Below are 26247 nucleotides of genomic sequence, written 5' to 3' on the forward strand. Positions count from 1 at the left end.
TAATATCTGATGCAAATGTACCTAGAAGAGACTCCGCTGCCCCGACCTAACTGGACCTCATCTTGCATGTTAAACAAAGAGGTGATTCACACAATTCAAGGATCTTTGCACATTTAACATTCTCGGTCACTGGATGCACGGGGAGGGAAGAGGCACTGTCGCCTCTATAGCAGGTGCCTCACCTCCAGCTATAAACATGCGAGTATTGCAAAGAATTAATGTTCAAACAAAGTGAATTACAGAAATACATAAGATTAATGATTCCTGAGAAATATAAAGAAATCATGTAAATAAATAAGTTTATGGCACTGATGATGAGAAAAATGAAGTTTTTTTTCCGGGAAAGCAAACCTCATTAACGTTGGGTTCAGCTGCTAAAATACACCATGAGCGCTTACATGTATAGTCTAGAGTTAAATCTATAGCTGAGTTATTAGTAATTATTGCTCTAGGTTTCTTAATTAAATGTGTCTGTTTATTATGATCAGGAGAAACGCATGACAGATTCATGCTGAACTGGCAGATCTGGAAAAAGTTGAGGACTAAAATACGAATATGAACTTGAAAACTGAGAATTGTGGCTTGGTTTTGATTCACTTAAAGGTAAATTCCACCAAACTCCCCAAATTTCTGCATAATTAAATGGTTGAGATGTAAACAGAGTCATTCAGAGAGGTGTGGTGTCAGAATTGGAGTCAGAATTGTTCAGAGTGGTGGTGATAGAAACCAGACGTCCACCTCTAAAAGCTCCCTCACAGAAGGTTATTACCTGAAATGGTTATGCAGGACACTGGAAGGCAAAATAGTGTGCAAGGAAATTTTCATTAAATTTATTTTCCATGGATTTATCACTATTTTCCCCATCATCAACATTCCATAGACAACTCAGAACTTGTGTAGGTTCACCAGTGGTTTTGGAAAGTAAATAAAATGACTGTTTGTGTTGTAGTCATGGTGACCCCTGGTTCCTATCACCACCACTGTAAAGAAATCTGAACCATTTCACACCAAACCTCTCTGAATCACTGTTTACGTCTCACTCTATTTACGCACTTAATTATGTAGAAATTTTGAAAATTTCTGTGGATTTCCTCTTTAAATGTTACCAAAAGCCACATGAATGTGCACTCAGTAAAATAAACAAGTAAACAACTAAGCAAACCAAAAATCCCCCAAAAAACTCAGTTAAGTTTGACCCAAGATTAAGGATACAAATGCAAACAGCAGCCAAACAAACAAACAGACAAAAAAAAAGGTTTATAAAGGTCTTTAAGGTAATGATGCTCTTGCCCAAATTTCACATTGCATCATTCAAACCAATTGAGATTAAAGAATAATAATAATAATAATAATAATAATAATAATATTTACAAAGTAGCCGTACATTAGTCATTAGTACAATGTCAATAACATGCACAGTCCTAAAACTAGATCTTTTAAATGGAAATATTACAAACCTTCCACCATAAATCCATGATTTAGTTTATTTTTTTCCTCTTTTTTTGCATTTGAAAAAGAACAAGCCCCCCTCCTCACCACACACAAACGAAAAGGAAACAAAACTTTGCAGTCAAATAATGAAAACATCTACTCATAATCAAATCATCTTGATTGTTTGCAGATAATGAACTGCTTGATTACTGAATTTCAGATTTCTGAATAACAAAAATTACATTATTTTACAGAATTAAACAGCAGTTATGTGTATATGGCTTCTTCAGCACAAACGCAGCAGGTTTCGTGATTAAGTTCAACCTACACACATGAGGGTAGTCAGTAGTTTAACCGTCAACTCAAACAGTGTGGAAAACAAAAGTCCTTCAACAGTAAGAAGGTAAACTTTACATTAGTCGACTAACAACAAAAAAAGACGTCACACACTAATTTCACTCGACCGCTATCTTGACACCCAAAGCAGAGATGAGGTGAGTCGATCCAAAAAAGAATTGATTCTTTGATTCCAGGCATTCGGATATTTAAGAGTCGACTCCAAAGTTACGTTTGAGTTTGCACCTGCACGAACACGCAGTTCAGATATTCTGCTGTCACTGTCTAGACAAGCTGTCCAAAAAATACGGCCTTCAACAAACACAAACACCCACAGCCCAGCTGGATTTTACTTTATACAATGTAGGAAACAAGCCTGTCGTTAAAAGAATGCCTTTTAATTCAACAACAACAGTGCTGAAACATCTACCCACCTGAAGAAGCGAATCGGTACAGAGGAGAATCAGGTACAGCTTACTCAGATACACTCATTTAGCCAGAATTAGCTCTCCAAATTTCCTTGCTGGAAATGTAATTAATACTGTACTCTTTTTTTTATTATAATTATTATTTCTACAGTGGGGTTCAAAAGTCTGAGTGAAAATGCTTCTACTTTGCATTCAAAACTGTTCATTACAATTTATACTACTAGCATAAACCTGGAGGTAATATCTATAGTAAAAAGTAATATCTCTGAAATATTTACACAAATTTCAGAGTTTTTCAAATTTGGTGGTGTGTCCTGCTTTTACTTCAATGACCGTGTGCATTCGAGCTGCAAGTTTGTGCAAGAGCCTTTGATGAGCAGATCAAATACGCCTGAGAGTCGTCTGAACACAAGTGTCACTGGAAGAGATCAGACTAAAAAAGAATAAAAAAAACCTTTTCATTATTAAAAGCCACAAACTTGCTTACATTTGAGTAGTGACCTAGAAATAATGCAGAATTTTGAATATTTCTTCTTTATTTATTATTATTTTTTTTTACTCATCATAATTTTCATTTGTTTAAAATTTTTCAAAGTTCTAAAATGTTGTAAATTTCCAGATTTAAATGTTAAAAAAAAATCCCAAATTTTCATTGTGGCCTCAGACCTCTGGACCCTCTGTATATGCCTTGGTTTTTAGAATCATGAATACCGCGTGGAATCTACTCTCAGAAACGACTATCAATCAGTTCCCTGTCACTTGGAATCGGAATCGAAGTCGACTCTGGAACCGAACAGCCGTACTGAGGTTGTCATGATGAAGTCCACAATGGTTCAATCTGACTTAAATCTATCAAAAGAAGTGAATAGTAAAAAATGTCCAAATCTATCTTTATCATTAACCAGAAATATTTATTTTCCTACTTTTTCTTCTCTGTTTTCACAGTCTGGTTCCAGGATGTTCCCACTGTAGCCTCGCTTTGGATTTCAAATTAGCAGTCGAGTGAAATGAGCACTTGGCGCACATGATAGGTTAACTTCTAGTCCTGCAACATTTTATCTAGCGTAATTAAGCAAATTATCCAGCTGTACACTCTTAACAACAATGGTTCTGCAAGGGTTCTTTATAAAGAACCATGAACACTCAAAGAAACACTTTCATGAAAAATAGTAGAACAGTTCTTTGCATGGTGAAATGGTTCTTTAGATTGATGAAGAATGTGTTGTATGTGGTTCTACATAGAACCTCTCACCGAAAGGGTTCTGCTACTGGTACGAGGTCAAGTTTGTCACAACAGAAGGACCCTTTTTGGTGCTCTATAGAACCATATACAACATATTCTCCATCAATCTGAAAAGCCATTTCACCATGCAAAGAAAAATGATGGTTCTTCAAGGGTTCTTTAGTAAAGAAAATGGTTCTATATAGAACCATGAACACTCAAAGAAGGCTTTGCATGATTAATTGGTTCCTTGTATTGTCAAAGTGTTCTTCAAATTGATGGAGAACGTGCTGTAGATGGTTCTATATAGAACTTTTTTCAAATCAATCTCAGTCAATCTGAAAAACCTTGTTGTTTTGTTGTTTTTAAGGGTAATTAATAATGCATGCGCTACTGTTTGATCATTTATTATTGAGACATGCAGCATCGATTACTCAGCTGTTGTGATAATACAAAGTCCAAAAGGGTTCAATCTGACTTACATCTATCAAAAGAAGTAAATAAATAAATAATATCTTTTACAGGGGAATTTCATCATTAAATCCACAGTCACACTGATGTATACAGTTAAAAACATCTGGGCCTCAAAATCCCTCAGACTCATGCATGGTTTAAAAAGACTGTCTCTAAGGCCCCTTTGACGTTAGACCACCTATGAAAGTTCTACACTGCCAAAACTCTATGTGACTGGCAGATATGATTTTCTAGATATACGTTAATGCAGTTCAGCTCTTTTCAATTAGCAAAAATCTCTTCGGAACTTTCTGAATATCGTCGCTGTCCAACAAAAAACAAGAATTTCCAAAATGGCAAAACTGTACAGGGGAAGACAAAATCGTTTGTTACTTTTAATGTAGGTTAATGCAAAGAGATTTTATTTCGGGCAATTTCGGAGCATTGGTCCGTTCATCATTTCGTCAATAAATAAACAACATGGAGATTCTGGACAGCGACAATATTTTGAGCTTGTAACAACAGATTTGTTGTTAAAGGCCTGATTAGGAAGGTCAGGTCCCCTTCCTTTTCTTCAAAACAAGCCCAAATACAGGAATTATGAACAAAGCAGCTTCTTCCACACATTGACCTTAAGTGTGACGGTGGACACCAATGAGCACGCTGCTTCACCTGCATTAGTCTTCGCTTCCGTGAGGAAAAACGCAAGTCAAGACCATTTTTAAAGGCACAGTCTTCAGTCTTGACCAAGTTTAGTAGCTTTCTTTTCTTTCAAAAAAAAAAAGTTTGAAGCCATTCTGAACTTTAATGTGTGGAAAATTAAAATCAAAACGTAGTAAGGCATATTAAGCATTGTGTTAAATAGCATATTATGCACTCAATTTTTTCTGCTTATTGGCCACTGAGCAGAACAAGATGGTTTATATCAGTGGTGGGGAAACAAGGGCCAGCATTGTTTCGCTGCTTCGCCATGCCAACTGAACCTGCTAATTAACCGCAGAGTCAAATTTACACAATGTTCCACTTAGCCCAGATGTAGATGTGTTTGGTATCCAAATTTTGCCTTTAAGTTTTATAATTTGGTTTAGAACTAAAGCTGCAAGGCTGATGTAACCAGTGTTGGGGTTGTTACCTTAAAATAATCCATCACAAATTACTAATTACTTCTCTCAAACTGTAATGGGATTATTTTACTGATAAGTTCCTGAAAAAAGTAAACTCACTGCTCATTACATTACTTAATATTTCTGAATGAAGTGTAAATGTTACAGAGCTGTTTGTGAATGTAAATGGGGTCTGGTCTGTTTAGGTGAGCCTCTCTTCTTCAGCATGGAGATCTTTATCCATCAGTTTCATATCAGCATGATTAGATCATGTGACAGATTGTTTGCAGAGTTTACGGAGCTTCCCGCGCTCGCACTGCACTGCTCATGTTCACAATCAAAGCTGCAGTCATCTGACGCAAGACAGGCACAGATAATCTATATAGAGGAAACATATGATTTAAAGGCATCTGGTATAATTAATTTAGCTCTTTTAAAGGTACAAGAGTAAAGAAAGTAACATAATTACAATAACTGAAGCTGTAATACACTGTTACAGGAAAGATTTGTCACGTTACTGTAACGTGTTCTTTACACCACTTTACGCTTAACACTGAATTAAGCTGAACGAACACTAGAAGACAATAGTCACCAAAATCTTTTCTGTAAATACAACTTCTCTCAACCCGCTCAAACCGCATCCAGCTGCTCATTAAGGTGACACAGAGCTGTTAATGTGGTTTAGGACACAGTAGGACTCTGTGTGATACTGTGTCTTAAACCATATTGCACATAGTCTGCATATACTTAATGAAGAGCTGGATACTGTTTGAGAGAAGTTTTGGGGATGTACTTTACAAAAACTATTTGGGTGACTATTGACTTGCAGTGTTTGTTAGCTGCATTAGCCTCTTAGCTTTGACACCAAACTAAAAAAATCTAAATTTTGACACCAAACATGACTTGGCTGATCACCTAAATCTAGGGAAAGTGGATAATTGCATAAATTAGTTTTTCATTCCTTTAGCTGGAGTTCTCTGGTTTATATGTAAACATAAACTGCCTTTAATCCATATTCTGTAACAGGGTCACCTGGACTGGCGCGATAGCGCTGCTGTTTAAACACATGATACTGCACTAAATTTGGGATGTTAGGCAACTGTGAAAGTAGCTCTAAGGCGAGGAGTCTGTTTGTGGAGTAACGCAAAACTGTTCAGAAAACTTGATACCAAAACAACTAACTATTACAGTTATGGGCCGATCACAAAGCTGCGAAGTTCGTTTTTTTTGTTTTGTTTTGTTTTTACAAGCTTGTATGTTATCGGAATTTCACAATAAATATACAATTACACATGGATACAAGTGAAAATGCAAAAAATTCAAAGCCTCTTCTTACGTAACAGATGTCTGGTACTTTATTAAATTAGTGCAACCTATTATTGTTTCATGTTCTCCACTGAAAAAGGTGGCGAGAAGACCAAGTGTTTTCAGCAGCTCAGGGAAACGTAAGTATGGAAACCCATTCACCTCTTTTTTTTTCCGTTTTTCAGTTTCCAGCAAATAGTATGTCAAAATACTGACTTATTTTCTTGAATTGTTGACTATATTGATATACTATGTTGAAATAATAAGTTATTAAATTTCAAGAAAGTATATTTTTTAAGGATTATCATTACTGCAATATACTAGTCATTATTATGACAGAAAGTCATTAGGTCAGCAAAGTAGGTCAATAATTTGACAAGTCATATATTAAGAAACTAAGTCAATCATTTAACAAAATTACCAATTATTTCAAGACACGAGTCAATCTCTCAAAACAAGTCATTATATTTGGGATATTAAGTCAAATTTGTGACATACTGATACCAGAAACAGAAAAAGAGCTAAAAATTGTAGGTGATTTTTCTACCTGGCAAGAATAGCCTTCTATACATTAGTGTCATGGTTGGTATAGCGATTTAAAATTCTTCATACTGAGCGACTGAACAGAAAACAAGATTTCAGACAAGTTTTTTTAATTATCATGATTAAAAATGGCTGGATTAACGCTGTCCCATTGTGTTTGCGTCCTAAAACGTCAAAAGAAGACTGAAATTAGCCCATGCCGTAATTACGCGTGATCAATAGCAGCCCTTTGATTTAAGTACCACAAAAAAGAGTTAATCTGGTGGGGAAAAAGTACAACAATGCACTCTCTCTCAGCACACTGGCAAACAGTTACTGGTGCAGAAATTACACTTGGATAAAAGAAAAAAAATGGATGGAGAAAAAAGTAAGCGACGAAAACAACAGACGAATGGATCAATCCTTTGGCACCTCTGGGCACGTGGCAGTACTCTGCTGGGTGAAAAAAAAAAAATACAGTCTGGCAACTGGACAGAGGGGTTTGTCTGTACCCTTTGGCTAGCCTTCCAAAGACTCACTCAAGATTTGGAGGACTATTTCTGCATCTCTCTCTCGCACTTACGCAGGCATACTTATCCTATTCGTACACAATGGAGAGAGTTTCTCTGTCAACCCCCCCTTTTCCCCCCAAAATATACACATGAACTTGTGCGCACGAGCACGTACCCACGCGTCTGAGTCCCCACATTCACACTGGAAGCCCTAGAGGTTTTCCCCGGGCTGGTACTGGGGTTCAGTGGAGGTGAAGTAGTCCTCCAGGAAGCCCTGCAGGTACTCAAACGTGGGCCGCTCCTCGGGCTCCTTCCGCCAGCAGCTGAGCATCAGCTCGTGCATGGAGCTGGGGCAATCGGCCGGACATGGCATCCGATAACCTCGCTCCACCTGGTCAAGCACCTCCCTGTTCACCATGCCTGGAGGGATGAAAATATAGGGATGAACACTGTAAAACAGAGAGGAGTGTGGAGATCCACTCATCTTAGGGCTGTTTTCAGTCTTCAGCACTTCAGCAGGTAAAAACAGACCACCAGGGGTCATTTTTAAGGTACTTCTCAAGATAAAGCCTGTGCATGATCTCATGACAAGACAGCAGCGCTGACTTATTAAAGCAATAAGATGCAAGAGCCCAAGAGCTTTAAGCTGCTTTCACACTGACCGCTGAATGAATGAAAATTCACTGCTGCTCTTTTAAACACACTGTTTCACAATCGTTTCTGCATGGGCAATAGGAGAGGCGTGTCTGGTAGCTCCTCTCACCACCTAAAAGGCTAGATTTATGCCCATTTAGTGAGCACGGTGCACACTGTGAGTGGTGTGGTCTGAGATCTCATCATTGCTAAAAAGGGCCAGAAAGAAAACCGAGGCCTCTTTACTTACATTGTTTCACTTACATTGTGAACACAAAAAGCACTGAGGCCATTTGCAGTTGGTTCCCTTTCAGGTTCACTTTAACAGAACATATATTTAACAGGAAATATATGTGAAAACACGCTTAATGTCTGTATAGGCAGACATCTACACTTTTAGAGAAAGACTAAAAACGATGAACACACGCTGCTCTAGCAGTGGTGATGGAAAGCAGGCCCGTGCACTGACAGGGAAAAAAGGGCAACCTGTATGCAAATTAAACTTAATTTTACTTACAGCATAGGGTTGTGTGAAAGGGAAAAATAAGCTACAATAAAAAGATAAGTCACTTCTTGAAAAATTCATAATTACATTAAAACAAGCAAAATTTCAGTGACTGGGTATTGTGATCTACTCGTCCCTCAATACTGTTACAAGCTGTTCCATTATAATTCAACAAACAACAGCTGTAAAACTGTCGCCGACTCTCACTATTCATCACGGTTTTACCAACATCTGATAGTGATTTATGAAGAGGTTTTGCTTGCTTCTGTAATAACTTCATACAGACCGGCATAAAGCAGACCATCACAGAATACTGCAATTCGCATTTCTACTAAAACTGGGCTTGTTTGTGTTACCTGGGTACGGAACTCGTCCTTTTGTGGCCAGCTCGGTCAGTAGTATGCCGAAAGACCAAACGTCTGATTTGATGGTGAAGCGGCCGTACAGTGCAGCCTCAGGAGCCGTCCATTTAATGGGAAACTTGGCACCTTATTTGAAGGAAGTACAAACAAGGCAACATCCATTACATTAAACACCAGCATATGCAGTAACTGAGCACCTAAATGAATGAGGACTGGATGAATAATTCACAGACTTTTAAATTAAAAGTGTAAAGTAAGTGTCAGTTTATAATGTTATTAACTAATTAGTTAAACAACTAATCTGGTTAAAAGTAATATTAAACAACTAGTTTTATTTTAAGTCATGTTAAACAAATAATCTAGTTCAAATATAATCTGGTTTAAGTAAACAAATAATAAGTGAATAATTATGGGTTAGTTTATGATGTTAACTCATCATTTTAAGCAATGTTAAACAACTAATCCAGTTTAAATAATGCTAAACAATCTGGTTTAAATAATTATAGGCCAGTTTATGATGTTAAACAACTAATTTGGCTTAAGAAGTGTTAAACATTTAATTCATTCTAAATAATGTTAAACAAGCAATCTGGTTTAGGGACAAAGTGATTACTAGTACAAATTACTAATGTATAGGCGACAATACTGACATTTCATTTAAGTAATTTTAAACAACTAATCTGGTTTACGTAATCTTAAACAACTAATTTGTTTTAAACAACTAATTATTTAGACAACTAATCTGGATTAAGTAATACTAAACACAAACAATCAGTTCAAATCATGTTAAACAACTAATCTGGTTTAAATGAAACAACTAATTAGTTAGACAACTAATCTGGATAAAGTAATATTAAGCAACTAATGCAGTTAAAATCACATTAAACAACTAATCTGGTTTAAATGATGTTAACAACTAATCTGGTTTACGTAATCTTAAATAACTAATATGGTTTAAATTAAACAACTAATTATTTAGACAACTAATCTGGATTAAGTAATACTAAACACCTAAATCAGTTCAAATCATGTTAAACAATTAATCTGGTTAAAGTAATGTGAAACAACTAATCTGGTTTAAATGAAACAACTAATTAGTTAGACAACTAATCTGGATAAAGTAATATTAAGCAACTAATGCAGTTAAAATCACATTAAACAACTAATCTGGTTTATGTAATCTTAAATAACTAATTTGTCTTAAATTGAACAACTAATTAGTTAGACAACCAATCTGGATTAAGTAATACTAAACACCTAAATCAGTAAATCAGTTCAAATCATGTTAATTAATTTGATTTAAGTAATATCAAACAACGAATCTGGTTTAAATTAAACAACTAATTAGTTAGACAACTAATCTTGATAAAGTAACACTAAACAACTAATTCAGTTAAAATCAGGTTAAACAACTAATCCAGTTTAGGTAACTAAATTGGTTTAAGTAACTAGTCTGGTTTATGTAACTAGTCTGGTTTAAGTAACTAATCTGGTTGAAGTATAACCTGGTTTAAGTAACCTTGTGTTAACAGTACTGATATCGTACAGTACATATCTGCAGCAGACTCTGAAGCTCTAGCTCTTACCCTGTCTGGCTGTGTACTCATTGTCTTCAATGAGTCGCGCCAGTCCAAAGTCGGCCACCTTGCACACCAGGTTGTCTCCCACGAGGATGTTTGCTGCCCTCAGGTCTCTGTGTACATAGTTCATCCTCTCCACATAAGCCATACCAGCAGCAATCTGAAAAAGAATTCAATCCAGCAAATCTGAAGTGGACCTTAAGAAAATCTTAAAACAAAAGTATGTCTAGCATTAAAGCACAGTACCTGAGATGCCATATCAACCAGCTGTGGAAGTCGCAAATATTTCCCCTTTTCACCTTTTAAATAGTCCAGGAGGCTGCCTGTGGTGGGAGAATATTACAGATTATTCGAATTGCCTACTTGGCCAGGTTCGTAGTAAGGGTGGGCAATATCATTTTCATAATATCATTTTCATAATAAGTCACAATATGTTTTCTAAGTATATCATGGATGGCATCAGCACCTAAACACTGAACAACTACATGTTTTCGTTGAGGTCAGACCTTGACTCATATATTCCGTAACAATGTAGATGGGCTCCTCTGAGACGACGGCGTACAGCTGGACCAGTTTTTCATGCCGGAGCTTTTTCATGACTTGGGCCTCTTCCAGGAAAGCCTCGGGCGACATGGTGCCAGGCTTCAGCGTCTTGATGGCTACTCGCGTCGTCCCATTCCAAGTACCTGGACCAGCAAAGAAGGTTATTTTCAAATCACAAAACACACTGACTTTCCTTACACTGAGTTGAGCTTTGAGTGTTTTCATTGAAATTAACCCCTTAAATAGCCAGACAACCAAACCTTTGTTACACACCTCCATAACTTGAAAATATCTCTGAATAGTACACCCTGGGATTTTAAGAATTGAACGCATTTCTTCCATGTTTATGTGTTAGAACATTTTCAAAAGCTCGATTCAGATGGGATTAAATTTGCAGGGGATGGAATTTGGGGTAGTTTCCTCTTTTATCTGTGCTGCTCAGTGATGTTATTTCTGTCCGGATCAGCTGTGTTGGTCATTTTCTCCCTCTTCTCCTGAGATGATCACTGTTTTTCACCAAACTCAGCAGTGCTCTGATCATTTTAGTCCAGTCCAGATACAGTTCTCTGTGATTTTCCAGGAAACCACGGTTACTCACCCTATTTAGTACTCACCCTCTTAATGCACATTAAAGCAGTGAGCCGTAAGAGGCCGTGCATTACAGTGATTTTATCATGATTAAGGGTGTTGCTCTGCCTCGCACTGTGCCTAAAAACCCCCTTAACAACGTTGCGTTAAAATCACTAATGTACAGCCTCAAGGGGGATATTGCTTTTGGACAACGTAAAATACGATGAAACAAATTATTATTTGAAAACTGTATACGTTTTAATTAATCATGATAAACAATTCTTTAGCCAAGAAAAGTAGTTTTGCAAGAGTATGTTGTTGCCAAGCAACCACTAACTGCTAAGAGAGGACAAGAAAATTCATCATTTTATACTGCGGTCATTTCATGAACTCTGTCATTTAATAAACAAGATATAGCACTGCAAAAGAAAAATTCCTTGACAAGTAGTTTTTGCTCACTAAATTACTACCAACATGACAATGCAATTTCCAGTCTTATGTTAGCACAAAGCTAATAGAGCCGTATGTCTCCTCACTACATAGGTCACTACAGAGGAATTAAAATAGTGACTCCAGCACCCAAACAAACAGCCATTTGGGCAGCATTACAGTCAACATTCACAGCACAAGGATTTTTAGTGACCCGGTGCATTAATACAGACTTCAGTTGTGTTGTGACGCAATCATTTCAAGTATTCAATCCAGTATCTTAGAACGGCTTCAGACAAACAGATTATAGAAGTGGAACTATCCGTCTTATTAATAGATGTTAAACACTTCCTGAACTGACAAATGATAGATGCTTTGGAAGAGTCTCTCGATCATTTATTTGTTCTGAGTGGTAGAACTTCATCACACTGGGAGAGCATTAGCCAGTGATGGATGAAGTATACAAACCAGTCCTTAAATTAGACCTCCACTTGAGTAAAAGTACAAAAGTATTTGCCTTCAAATGTACTTAAGTATCAAAAGTGAAAGTATTAAAAGATCAATTATGGCTCTAATGTCCTATTACCATTTTTGTGACAAGACTCTTGCTTCATTAACTCATTTTAGGTGAAAATACTCCAGTGTCACTCTTGGTGTACCAATATTTTAATAGAATGTCACTAATTAGTCTGACGTTGATGTCCATTAAAATGATCATAAGCACAAAACACTAAAGGCAAACAATTTCCATTAGGTAGAACCGAGTGGCTATGAAATAACCTTTTGCGAACAAGCAAAGTTTTGGTTTAAGATTTAATTGCAACTTAGTTTAAATAAAAAATAGTTTAAATTTAAACAAGTTTCAAGTTTAATAAAAACTTGCTTTAAACACAGGTTCACAAATGAGTTTTCCTTTACTATACTGCATCTGCAGGTCTCTGTTCATAAACATAAACTAGCCAAAATGAATTTACTGTAAAATGAAAGTGTTTGTATAAATTCAGAAAAAGAAACATGCCAGTCACAACTGCATATGTGTACATATTTCTATATTGTGGTCTATTTACACAAAGTTTGGTTAGAGTCAGGAGTTTCCTCCATCATTTACGTAGGTATAGGCATTCCCTAAACTTTTACGCTGTTACACTGTCGTTGAACCGTGTGCTGCACTGGGTCGGTATGACCAACAGGTCAAAACAAGCTCAAAACAAAGTGCGCGCTGTACCCTGATCGGTGTGCTGCTTTACACTTCTTTTGTTTTGACATGTTACGTTTTTATACACACAAAAGCCAAAAGGAACGACAGATTTTGCATAATGTAGTGGAGTAAAAAGTAAGATATTTGACTTTGAAATGTAGTGGAGTGAAAGTAAAAAGTCACCAAAAACGGAAATACATCAGTAAAGTACAGATACACGAAAAAACTACTTAAGTACAGTAACGAATTACATCTACTTCGTTACTGTCCACCACTGGCATTAGCAGATACAGGTGTAAGGCATTACTGTATCTTTGCAATATCATCGGCTTTTTGTTTTCCTGTGATGCGTCTGGGTTTGTAGAAAATACAACCCACTAAAATAATGTCCTGCAATATTTTTATTGTTGTCCGGATGTGAAAGTTTCATCACTGAAGAGACGTTTAAAAATGTTTTTACAAATACACAAACCCATCTGATACACAAAATCCGATCCGAAAAGAGCTTTAAATAGCATTAAAGCAACAGTTTGGCAAAATACCTTGTTTTTCCCCCCTGACAAAAATACAGAACAATGTACACTGCATCATACAGTACACCAGAAACCACAGCAGACAGCTCTATTTGAGATTACATAAGGGGAAATTCCACTTATTTTTCCAGAAAGGTGCCTAATTAAACAAGCATAGTCATTCAGAGTGGGTTGGTATGAAATTCTCTGTTCTGGAGAAACTTACTGAATCAGAATTGTTCACAGCGGTGGTGATAGGAACCAGACATCCACCTCTAAAAGCTCCCTCAAAGAGAGTTATTACATGAAATGGTTATGAATACACTGCCTGATGTTTGAGGTTTAACAAGAAGGATGTGGCCTAAAATAATTTTAAAAAACTATTCATGGTAGAGGGGTACACGCAGGGTGTTGTGAGGCAAAACAGTCAAAAAAAAAATTTTGTTCAGATTTTTCATTATTTTTCCATCATCATCATACCATATAAAACTCAGAAGACTCGTGTAGGGTCACTGGTGGTTTTGTGTAGTAAATAAAACAGCTATATTTGTGTTGTAGTCATGACGACCCCTAGTTCTTATCAGCACCACTATAAAAAATCTGAACCAATCACACCAAACCACTCTGAATCACTCTGTTTACATCCCAATGATTGAATTATGTCAAAAGTTTGAAAAACTTTGGAATTACCATTTAACTTCAGGCAAGTCTGTGATAATTCAGGCATGCAGTTTGCATGATGCTAATTGGTGGGGTACAGGATTCCATTTATTGCTAGCTACATTAGCCTTGTAGCACCAGTGCTAAAGTACAGCATAATGACAAAACAGTCAAGTCAATTTTTGGCCAAACTATCACTTTAACATATCATGTTAGAATACATTTAGTAGCATTATTCATATCATACTAGACTGTTGGAAGTAAAGGTTAGTGTACTTTAATGTTAATGTGAGCTGTTGGAATTATAATGGCACATACTGTACCCTCAAACACTCCTCCTTTGAAAATGTGGCGACCTGAGGTAAACGAATATGAACATGCATAACTTGTAGATGTTCCATTTCTAAGAGGTATGGCAAGACTGCTTTAGAAATGGCAGAGTTTGCTCATATCATACCCATCCACACTTCCCCAAAGCAGCCCTGGCCCAGCTTGACATCCAGCCGGAGTGACTCTCGGGGGATTTCCCAGGCGTCTCGCGCTAGGCCTTGAGTCTGCGGCTTCAGCATGGGACAGATATCTGTCAGGACGTGACATAATCCGTCTGCGTGTGCTGAAACAGGACACAGGACAAAACGATCTTTAATTCTTAATGTTCCACACAGAGGAGTCAATACAACTGAGAAAATATCATTTCAATGGATTATGGTACAATTATGTTCCCTGACTTAAGGTACTGAGACCTACCCTTGAGGGTCCCACCCCATTGACAAGAGGGGTACTAGTGACAGTTTAATACCTTTATTTCTGAGAGTGTATATTAACATATTCTTAGAACCTTCTGAATGGACAACAAATTTTAAAGAGGTGATTTTTACACATCTTCTAAACCTTATCATTTATATAGAATTTAAGAACCTGCGATTTAACTGATTGCTTTATTCCTATCATTTCTTGCAATGCAATCAAAACCATACATTTTTTTCTAGCGTTGTCAAGGTTAACCCATTAATAACGTGTTATTAACGCCACTAATTTTTTAACACAGTTAACATATTTCTCTTTTCTGTCCCTTCAACCCATCCATAGTAGGACAGGTTCAAAGTGCTCTGTATGCATCACTGGATGTCAGTGATTAAACTGGAAACTGCATTCACTCTGTGGAAATCATGTGATTTTCATGTTGAGATTCACACGATAAAAAACAAAATTCACTGCTTTCAAAATGAAAAAAATGTAAGCAAATATTATTTTGATTGTGATTAACTACACAAAATAATGTGAGTAATCATGATTAATTATAAAACTTGTTTGTCAGCCCTAATTTTCTTTCATGATAGGGGCAGAGAATGAATATATTTGGAAATGTTGTAAGCGAAATTACATTATTTCTCCCCCACTAGTAAGGACTCCCTCAATCACACGATACCACCAGCGCCAGGAGGGTGAAAACAAACACAGGTTTTCTCAGAGTCCTTTGAAGCTTCTTTTTAAGCTGCCGCTAACGCAACGTCATTGGACAGCTGAACATGCTCGGAGGAGAACTCTAACCGCCAATTCTGTTACGTGAGCTAACAGACGCCTGCGCTGGCTAGCATCGCGCTGAGTGATGGGGGGAGACAGGGGGCCATCCTGCCCACCCAGAGAGAGAGAGGACAACTGTGCTGACTCCCAGCCACAGATGGCTGTAGCATCACCAGGGATTGAACTCGCGATCTCCTGATAATAGGGTCAGTGAAAATGCATAAATTTGAATGTAACTTGCCACAATGGGCGATGTTGTGTCTAAAACTATGGGAGGCAAATCTGGCCAAAAAAGAAATTAAAATTAAAACAATAAAATGTAAATGCAAACCTCTTTTTGCCATTTCTTTTTCCAAACATCTGCGCAAATATCCTGCCAAAACTGAAAATGAATGTTTATGGTTAGCAAGTCAGGGACATTTGTGAAGAGCACAGAACTCACTTCGATAGTGGAGGACCAGCTGCTGCAGACTGGTGAACTGAGTGCGGGATGTGATGTAAAAGCCTCCGCTGTCCAGCTTCCTGATCTTGTAGTGCTTGACGTTTAGCCCCTTCATGTTGTCGTAGTCCAGGACAGACAGGCAGTAAGCGCCTAAACAAAAACATACCTCAGGTATAAATAAGCAAAAACAACCAAAAACAACCTGACTGTGTAGTAGCAACGGAATGTTGTGGCTCTGTATCTTTTTCCAGTCAAATGTTGTTTAATAATGCTCTTCCTGAGAATTTTAAGCTCCTTCACCTTCACCATGATCACTACTTGTTATGTGAAATCATTCCAACCAACTGAAATCAATTTTGTAATGACACCAGTGCCATTTGCAGAGGAACATTTGTATTTTTGCAGCATTATTATTTTTGTATTTTTAATCATATCTTTATTTATGCTTGATATGGAGGGGATATATGCACTGGATGTATATTAAACATTACAAACAAAAGTGTCTGAATACTTGTTTCCTCTCACTGTATTATCAATCACTGTTAACAGAATTCCATAAAAGACAGAGTTGATCAGACAGGCTCACCTTTTGTTGTCTCACTTTCTCTCACAAGGAAAGTGCCTCTCCTGTTCTGGATGTTGAGAAGCAGTCGCTCAGAGTCACGACGTGTTATCTTACCGAAAAACCACCTGCAACGTAAAGAATGCAGAGCGTGACCTTATCTGGGTTTATAGGAAGTAAAGCAGATGCTGTATGTTCTCTGGATGAGGAGTCCTGATTTCCTATCATGATATGAGTGTGTCTGTTTAGATCTTTTTATTTATAGCCGTTCAAACCTGGTATTAACGTTCACCTCAAGTGATCTGATCACACTGCGTGTGTGTGTTTCTGACTACCTCTGAAAGTGATTGGATCACAGCGTGTGACCCTTCCCACTTGCGCTGAAGTTAAAAGGACTGTTTCAGCCTGGGCTGTTTTTTTGAATGAGGCACAATACAGGTCAGCGAATCAGAACAGAGCTAATTTACATATATCTGTCTTAAAGGCATAGTAAAAATCAGCCTGTTTAATTCTAAGGCAGGGGTTTGGAACGAGTGGGCTGTGGTCCCCGAACGGGCAGTGGTGGAACTGCTCAGGTGACTGGTCCAGCAATGTGTGACCTAATGGACTTAGCCAGCTAGCTATGTTTATATTTTCAGATTTTTATCATACAGAATGTATCTATCAAACATAAATGGCTATAAACTGGAAATGTTTAACACATTTTGGTGTTTATTTTGTTGTGTGAATTAACAGTCAAGAGAAATCTGATAGGCTACATTGATTACTGTATTATTACCCTATAGGGACTACTGAATTACTTCAAACTGCGGTCCTATAATGAAAAAAAGTATTTAAAAAAGCAATTTATAATTCAAATCTTAGATATTTATAGTGATTATGTTCTGATCTTTTTAAACCCAAGACAATAAGTATAGTAATAAGCTCAATATATATAAAATCATCATTTATAGAGTACTTTCTATTGGGAGGTGTCTGTCCCAAACTCTAACCTCTAAATTTACACTTATGAAAATAATGCTTACATTTTTGTATTTTTCCGATGTTTTTTTTAAAATAGCTTTTTATTTTTTAATGAAGTTGAAATAATAAAATGTATCATGAGTTAAATTTATACATACAAAACTTTATTAGAAAAAATATCCTACATTTTCATGTCACTACCAAAACAGAGATTTTAGTCTGTAGGCGGAGTCTTATTTAAGCCACACCCCAGCATTTCAGAGCAGGAAGTGAGGCTGCATCCTTGTCCCTCATGGCCACATGGTGAGTAGTCAGATTCCATTGTTTTGAAGTAAATGTGTCCTTAATTCTGAAATTCAGTGTGGAACATTAAGAATTGCCACTACCGAAACACAGATTTTTTGTGTTTTAATAAATATGATGATTTTATGTGTGAACAGCTGTTCAAAGCTGTGTTTTGTAGTCATGTACTGGCTGCGTTTTTGAGCTCAAAATGAGCTAAAATTGTAACTACTGAAACAGTCACTACTAAATCATTTGGTAAAGTTTGGTTAGTGTTATGATTATTTTGGCAATGACAAAATGGAACACTCAATCATTAGTTTTAACAAAATTAGCATAATTATGGTACAGAGTCACTCAAAGCAAAAGGATTTTAGTCTTTAATTAAAGACCAAGATCAGTTAAGATTCCCAAATGTGCATTCAGTAGAATCATCCTTACAGTGTCTGCAGATTCATGTTTCCCCTTTATGTAGATTCCTCTTTAGTTGGTTCTCATTTTATGACTGAAATAGGCCTGAAATAGTTTGTTCCAGAGACAATCAGAGGAACTTTAAATATGCCTGATGTATCTGACATGTTTATCTGTATGATACAGTTTCCATTCTGGTGTGACTGGAACATTTTATACTCCCGAGTTCCTGTTTATGATCACAGGTGTACAATTACAGCCAATTCATCAGCCAACATCAGTGGAAAAAGTAAAAAAAACTGACGACTCAGTGTAATCATATGATTTTGCGCCATATAATGGCCGATATAACCATTTCAGATTTTCTTTCTATAACATTTGATTCTTTTCTATCACAATCTTTTCCATTCAAATACCTGACTTTCTAGAAAATACCCAATAATTACAGACAGAAGACTCCTATCACGCTTTTCTGTCACTGAGGGAATGGTCGGTTGTGACCCCAGCCATGGAAATAAACCCTGAATTCCACCTGTAATGTACTGTCTACAGCTGTCACTACCAGTTATATTAGTTATGAAGAAATTTACCAATTATTCTGATGACTATTTGAAATCAGTGTTTAAAAAAAAAGGTCAAATCTTAAAAATAAACTTAGCTGAACAATAAGTAAACATACAGAGAAAACACTACTGTAAAAAAAAAAAAGATAAATAAGGAAGGAAATAAGAAATAATATGGGGAATAATTTAATGCCTTATCGTCATGCAAATTGCTGACTCAGCAAAAAGGTATATCTGACTCAACTACTGAGTCACTGAGTTTACTTAAATAACTAACACCCCGGGCGTGCACCAAGCAGTGCTTTTACCTGATCCACCCTCAAGAGATACCCTGGACAACACAGACTTTTCTATTTCTGATTCATCAGAAGTGCTAAACAGAAAGAAAAAAGTGTTTATTTTACTCTTCGGCTTGGATGGAGTCTGAGGGAGCAACGTAATTGCTGGGGATGTAGCCGCTCTCTCCTGTGGTCAAAGAACGAGCCAACCACCAGTCTCCTTCCCTGAAACACATACAGCAATCAGAACATCAATATCTCAAACTATGAGACATAAACCAAACCACTGTGACAGTCAATTTACCTGCTGAACAGCCAGACATGTTTGGTGTCTGAAGTTTGATTCTTTAGATTTTACACTGGAGCTGCAAGGCTAATGTAGCTACAAAGTAATGGAAGCCTCCACTGTGTCAATTAGCATGGCTCAAAATTTGAAAAAAAGAATGTTTTATGCGCACTCAACAGCAATTATCTTTACTTTAGTTCTCTTACTGTGTATGGTAAGCAAGTAAACATAGCTAACTGCTCTGTTAGCTGCTTGGCTAAGTGCAGCTGCTTGCTGCCACCAGTTACGTATACTGTTGCACTACAAATCAGCATGCAGCACTATGTTGTGAGTATATAATTATCTGGTGTATTAATATTTACATTTGTGTTGTTACTGTTTAAAGTTAGTGAGTTAGCTAGCCTGCAAACTGCCCAAAAATGGATTTCTGTCTTCCCTACCAGCCTAATTCAAGCCCATTTTACAAGGCGAAACAAAACAATTTCTAGTGTGACTGAGGCTTTACAGTGTCATACAGTGTTAGAAACCACATAAGCATGCCTGTTAGAGCAGAGGTTCACAACCTTTTGCAACACAAATGACCACAAAAGCTGCCAAGGCCTGATCAGATCGTTTTTTTTCTGACTCCGATTGATGATGCAACTTGTTGGGTTTCTTAGCTTCATGTGAAAAAACCTCTGAACAAAAAGTACAGAGCGGTAGTTTCTCATTTTCAGTTTCCATGCACGTGAAGCCCGGCTCACACTACCCACTGCTGTGTTTTCTTTGTTTTTTATTTTATGTTGAGTTTTCTCAGCTCGAGCATCTTTCATTTGGAAAGACACTCATTTTAATCAACACTTTTACTTTGACTTGAACTGAAAACAGGGATGTGGGAAGTGGGGGTGCCAGATTTCAAGGCTGGTTAACTGCAAACAGTTAAAATATAGATAAAGATCTAAACGTGAAATTACTTTGAACATAGTACGGACCTACATCTGCCTGTTTTAGGGTAAAGTTTGTATTTTTACGCCTTATTCATACACTTTAAAAACCTTAATAATCCTCATTACAGTGAGCCGAGCTGCTTCCCTTGTCCCCTGCTGGCTGCTTTGGGGCGTGTCACTAAAATACATACAGGTTGAGGTGCAAAGAGGGAAAGTGTGTGCAGAGATTTAGGCCATTTCTGAACCCAAAACCTGCCTAATGTTGTTTTTAAACAAAAAAAAAAAAGCCATAATGATGTCCTGCACTTTGAAAATATTATTTTTTTAATCAACCGTCATATCTCCCTCTCGGAGTGTGTTCAAGTGTGTGACTGTGGGTGACTTGACGTCGTTGACTGGACGTCACTCAACTCATTCGCCTAAAGTTCGCCCTGAAGGAGAGAACGAAGAGAAATCAGGGTGTGCATCAGCAGTCTGATGGGTCAGTTATGCGGGTATACTGTCGTCTTTTGCCACATCACGGCACATCATGACGCTCTGTTTGATGCAAATTATCACAAAAAGTCAGATCATTTTGCATGACGTCACCATCCACGCCCTGAATATACTGTTTAAAATTTCAGAAAATGTCATTTTTAAAACTACATTTGGTTAAATAACTATTAAAACAAATTTTTGCAGTTAAAAAATAAAACTGCTGGCCAACAGCCACCACGGCCCACTGGGGAGCTGCAGCCCACAGATTAAAAACCACAGTATTAGTGATTTCTGAACAGCTGCAAGCAAATTAACGCTACATTATGTAGGTTTTGGGGATTTGGAGACCTCTCTGGTGGAAATGTGTCATTGCACATAACGTGAGGAACATTTTGTAGAGTGGGCTGCACTTCCCTGAACAGATGAATCTAATTGAAAGAGGATTCAAAGAGAACTCAGTCTAAACTTGGTGAAGGACACATCTTCCAAGGATGTGAGTGAATTATCCACAATTGTCATCATATCTTCTACAGTATAATGTTGATTTTGAGATCATTTGAGACTTAAACATGGAGCCGGACCTTCTTTTTGTGGCTGTGCATGTGACATTAACGCGTAAAGATGACGTGGTGTGAAAAAACCCCCAACCCGATGTCTCTGACTTTTAAATGATTATTTCAGGCTTTACAGGGCGACTCGCATCAGTGCACACTCACCATATTTTAGACTGTTTTTATTCTCCTCAATCAGTAGTGATACTTCTTTGAGTTTTAACAATAAAAAACTTACACAGTGCAGCTTTAAAGATGCAAACTTGGACACCAAACATTTGGGGTTAAGGTCAAAATCTGGCTCAACCATCACTTTAAGGATATTTTATTTTATCTGAACACAGCGCAGTACCTTGCCTGTCTTAAACGTACAACTCAGCTTGTGCATAGATAAAAAGACAACATACAATATACAGACATACAAAATATTTAAATATGCAACCATGTTTAATGTGTGACTGAAAGAAAAACACAAAAAAACATTTAGAGGGATTTGAACTGAAGCTGGGACTGAACGTCAGAATCACACATGCAATTAGAAACAAACACATCTCAGTTTTACCTGTTGTCAGAAATAATGAGGTCAGTTTTGTATTTTGCATTTCTTTGACAGAGCTTTGAATATTTGCTGGTACAGGTACTCCAATATTTGTTCATATAACCCTTAAAAACAATAATATTTATGATTTATTATTAACCATAATTTTAAGCAAGTTTCATCATTTCCATCACTTGTATGTTGTTTATGAGTCATTTTAGCTCAGTCGTAGTTGGGTTTAGCTCAGTCACATTCAGGTTTAGCTCAGCCACAGTCAGGTTTAGCTTGGTAATAGCTGGGTTTAGCTGGACAGGTCTAGATGGACAGCTTTGGAAAATAAAAAGAAAACCTGTTCCATAAGTATGTGTGCTTTGTCTGGTAGAACATATATTCCTGTTCTAAAATACAGATGTGAAGTCTTTATCAAAATGATGTACTTCTACATATGTTTGACCCCAGTTACACGGATCATGTTTCACAGATCACTTACCCAAACTGTGACAGGAAAAATAAAAAACTCAGTGTAAAAGAGCAGAACAGTGTTACTGACCTGTAGTTGTACTTTCTCCTAATTTTAACCATGAAGCATAGAGGAAAAAGAAATCACAAACAGCAGAGATAAAAACCACCATTCACCATTCAAGAAAACATTTAAGAGTCCTCAAAAACATTCAGTCATTCAGAAGTGGTTTGGTGTAAAATACTCCATTCTAGAGAAACTTACTGAGGCATTGATCAAAGCAGTGGTGACTTGTTTACATCTCAACAACTGAATTATACAGAAATTTGAATTTCAAAGGGTGGAATACCCTTTAAAAAGAGTTTTCCACTGAATTTGGCAAAATAACTGTTCAAAGTCTCAGAGGAGTAAATCTAAGGATGACCTTTATCTTGCCACAGCAAGTCATCAGTAAAGTGGGCTGTGTTTTTAAAAATGTATTTTAAGAGGAATTTCACCTCAATTCTCGAGTCAAACTTATTTACAGTGGAGGTGAATAAAATAAGACATCTGAAAAGTTCAAAGGGCCAACAGCATTTCACATCAAACCGCTCTGAATGACTTTAACTCTTAACCATTCAATTATAAAGAAATTTTAAAAAGTGAGTGGAAATTCCCTTTAAGGCACCATCTGTAAAACAACTAACAAACTAAAAGTAAAAAGCTGATGTGCCTGTAATCAAAATAAGCAGAAGTCCCCTTTAAAGAAGTGCACTGCTGAGAGAAAAAAAAGTTGGTGGTTGTTCAAACTTCATAAAGTCACACATTTAATGAATGGATTGTGACCAGAAATGCACACAAATAAAAACTTTACGCATGAAGTATTTTAAAGAAAGGGCACTTGATCTGCACCAGCGCTTGCATTTTTCACAGATTATGGATGAATATGATATGAAAGCATTTTCAAACATGGCTCGAAAGGCCACTTTTTGTGGTTTTATTATGTAATGCTTTGATTTGGCAAGAACGGTGTGGGTGTGACATTAAATATTCGTGAGATTAGTTGGTGTAGCGCTGCATGAGGACATCATGCAGTCTGTTAACTAAACCAAGTGCAGCCTGCTGAACTCGAGACAGACATTCAATTAAAACAGCTGACACTTACAGGGGAGACTAGATGTCCTGCAGCTGTGCATGAGTTTAATATTTTATTCTAATCAGGCGGTTCATGGAAAGTTGATGACAGTTATGAAATGAATATGCTTTAAACTTTAAACTTAAATGGCGAGAAAAGTGGTTAAAATATCTGCATAACCCTACAATTTCACTGTAATGCTACTCTAGTAATCCTAATATTTTGACATCGGCAAATATGTACATGAAAAAAAAAGAACGATGTCGCCATCGGCCGAGAATCCACACATCAATGCATCTGTAATTATCACAAACCAACAGAGTAGCAATATTAGCCAATTAAAAGAGTAAGAACAGATAATGTCACAATGTGTTTTTATGAGTCTGTTTTGAGAGTGTATAAGTGTCAACACTGCCTTGTGAAATATGCTTGATTAAGCTTATATATTCACTGTATGTGGACACCCTTAATTACTGAGTTCAGGTGTTTCAGCCACACCCATTACTAACAGGTATAAAATCAAGCACATAACTATGCAGTCTCCATAGACAAACACTGGCAGTAGAATGGGTCGTACTAAAGAGCTGAGCGAGTTTAAACATGGCACTGTCATAGGATGCCACCTCTGCCAGAAGTCAGTTTGTGAAATTTCTGCTAGATCTGCCCCAGACAACTGTAAGTGCTATTATGTGAAATGGAAATGTTTAGGAGCAATAGCAATAGCATCAAGTGCCGAAGCATGTAAAATTGCCTATCCTCTGTTGTATTATTTACTACAGAATATCAAACTTCCTTCCTTCGGCAGCTTAATGAAATGGGTGTCCACGGCTGAGCAGCTGTACACAAGCCTAAGATCACTATGTGCAATGCCAAACGTCAGCTGGAGTGGTGTAAAGCACGTCGCCACTGGACTCTGGAGCAGTGGAAATGTGTTATCTGGAATGATGAATCACGCTTCACTATTTGTAAGTCTGAGGAAATGAATCTGGGATTGGTGGATGCCAGGAAAATGCTCTCTACCGGAATGTATAGTGCCAACAGTAAAGTTTGGTGGAGGGATAATGGGCTGGGGCTGTTTTTCAGGTTTTGGGCCCATTTGTTCCAGTGAAGGGTGATGTTAATGCTACAACACACAAAGACATTTTACACAATTATAGGTTTCCAGCTTTGTGTCAGCAGTTTGGGGAAGAACCTTTCCTGTTCCAGCATGACTGAGCCCCTGTTCACGAAGACATGGTTTGAGAAGTTTGGTGTAGTGGAACTCCAGTGAGCTGTACAGAGCCCTGACCTCAACCCCACTGAATGTCTTTGGGATGAACTGGAGCCAGTGTCTGACCTCACAAATGCTCTTTTGACTGAATGGGCACAAATTCCCACAGACACACTCCAAAATCTCAGAGAAAGCTTCCCAGAAGAGTGGAAGCTATTATAGCTGCAAAGTGGGACCAACTCCTTATTAATGCCCATGATTTTGGAATTGGATGTTCAACTGTCTCATGTAGGTGTGATGGTCAGGTGTCCAAATATTTTTGGCCATATGGTGTGTGTATATATGTATATATTTTGTGAATCAGTACAAATTCATGCCTGGATCATTTTGAATCATACAGTATTTCTGTTTGTGGAACTGTTTGTCTTGAACTTGATGACTCAGAGTCTGACTACTCCCTGATGACTTGGAATTAGACTGTCTGGGCACAGACATACATAATAATTTCTCTTCCTCATTCAAGGAAGAACAATAAATAGACCTGATAATGAACTGGCCTTGAATATTGCCTTAAATTCTAGCTATTGTGATTTTACCTTTTGGTACCCTGTTTCCTGCCAAATTCATTAACATATCCTCCCTTTCAGTCAGCGGTAACAAGAACAATTTCAGTGAGATCCTGTGGCTGGAACTGGTGAAACTTCACTTACGTGTTATTGAGGATCTGCAGTCGTTCACCCTTCTTAAACGTGAGATCTGCTGATGTTCGAGATTCATAGTCGTATAAAGCCACGAATGTAGTGATGCCTCCTGTGAGTAACAAACAAAACTGTGGTTAAAGCTGAGGACCATCCAGAAGAAACTCTTGGTGAGCTGTTGGTGTGCAGTTATTGAGAAATCAGAGGGGGGGCAGACGTCATCACATTTTGATGGAAGATTACAGAAATGCACAAATTTAATAGACAATAAATACAAAAAAAAAGTGTTTGAAGGATCTGGTGGGCTTCGGTGTGGGAAGTCATTCAGAGTGGTCTGATGTGAAATGAAACTTACCAAGTCAGAATTGTTCACAATGGTGGTGATAAGAACCAGACATTGGTTTATGATAGTTGGACGAAAAGCTTTCGGCACGAAAAATTGTTCTGTTTTGATTTTTTTTTTCTCATTTATCACTATTTTTCCATCATTAACATTCCATATAAAATATATATAAAAATGTGTTGGTTCACTGGTGGTTTTGGAAAGTAAATAATATGGCTGTATTTATGTTGTAGTCATGGTGACACCTGGTTCCTATCACCACCACTGTAAAGACATCTGAACCATTTCACACCAAACCCCTCTGAATAACTATTT

At 37.3% G+C, this 26247-nt stretch overlaps 1 protein-coding gene across 4 annotated transcripts in view; it reads right to left on the reverse strand.

Moving 5' to 3' along the window:
- Positions 1 to 1261: 1261 nt before the first annotated feature.
- LOC118799272 (proto-oncogene tyrosine-protein kinase Src-like) overlaps positions 1262 to 26247 on the reverse strand; it is a 44344-nt gene continuing 19358 nt past the window's right edge. The window contains exons 3-14 of one of the 4 annotated variants that reach the window (XM_036559007.1): positions 25602 to 25701; positions 22658 to 22675; positions 19456 to 19554; positions 16857 to 16960; positions 16271 to 16420; positions 14762 to 14917; positions 14628 to 14660; positions 10899 to 11078; positions 10639 to 10715; positions 10399 to 10552; positions 8807 to 8938; positions 1262 to 7732 (exon numbers count right to left, since the gene is read on the reverse strand). In XM_036559007.1, coding sequence (XP_036414900.1) covers positions 7524 to 7732; positions 8807 to 8938; positions 10399 to 10552; positions 10639 to 10715; positions 10899 to 11078; positions 14628 to 14660; positions 14762 to 14917; positions 16271 to 16420; positions 16857 to 16960; positions 19456 to 19554; positions 22658 to 22675; positions 25602 to 25701 — 1412 coding nt within the window. In that variant the 3' untranslated portion in view covers positions 1262 to 7523. The remainder of the gene's footprint in view (positions 7733 to 8806; positions 8939 to 10398; positions 10553 to 10638; positions 10716 to 10898; positions 11079 to 14627; positions 14661 to 14761; positions 14918 to 16270; positions 16421 to 16856; positions 16961 to 19455; positions 19555 to 22657; positions 22676 to 25601; positions 25702 to 26247) is intronic. The other 3 variants (XM_036559008.1, XM_036559009.1, XM_036559010.1) reach the window with 3 other exon arrangements.

Source organism: Colossoma macropomum, unplaced genomic scaffold (assembly GCF_904425465.1).
Source record: "Colossoma macropomum unplaced genomic scaffold, Colossoma_macropomum, whole genome shotgun sequence".
NCBI lineage: Eukaryota > Metazoa > Chordata > Actinopteri > Characiformes > Serrasalmidae > Colossoma > Colossoma macropomum.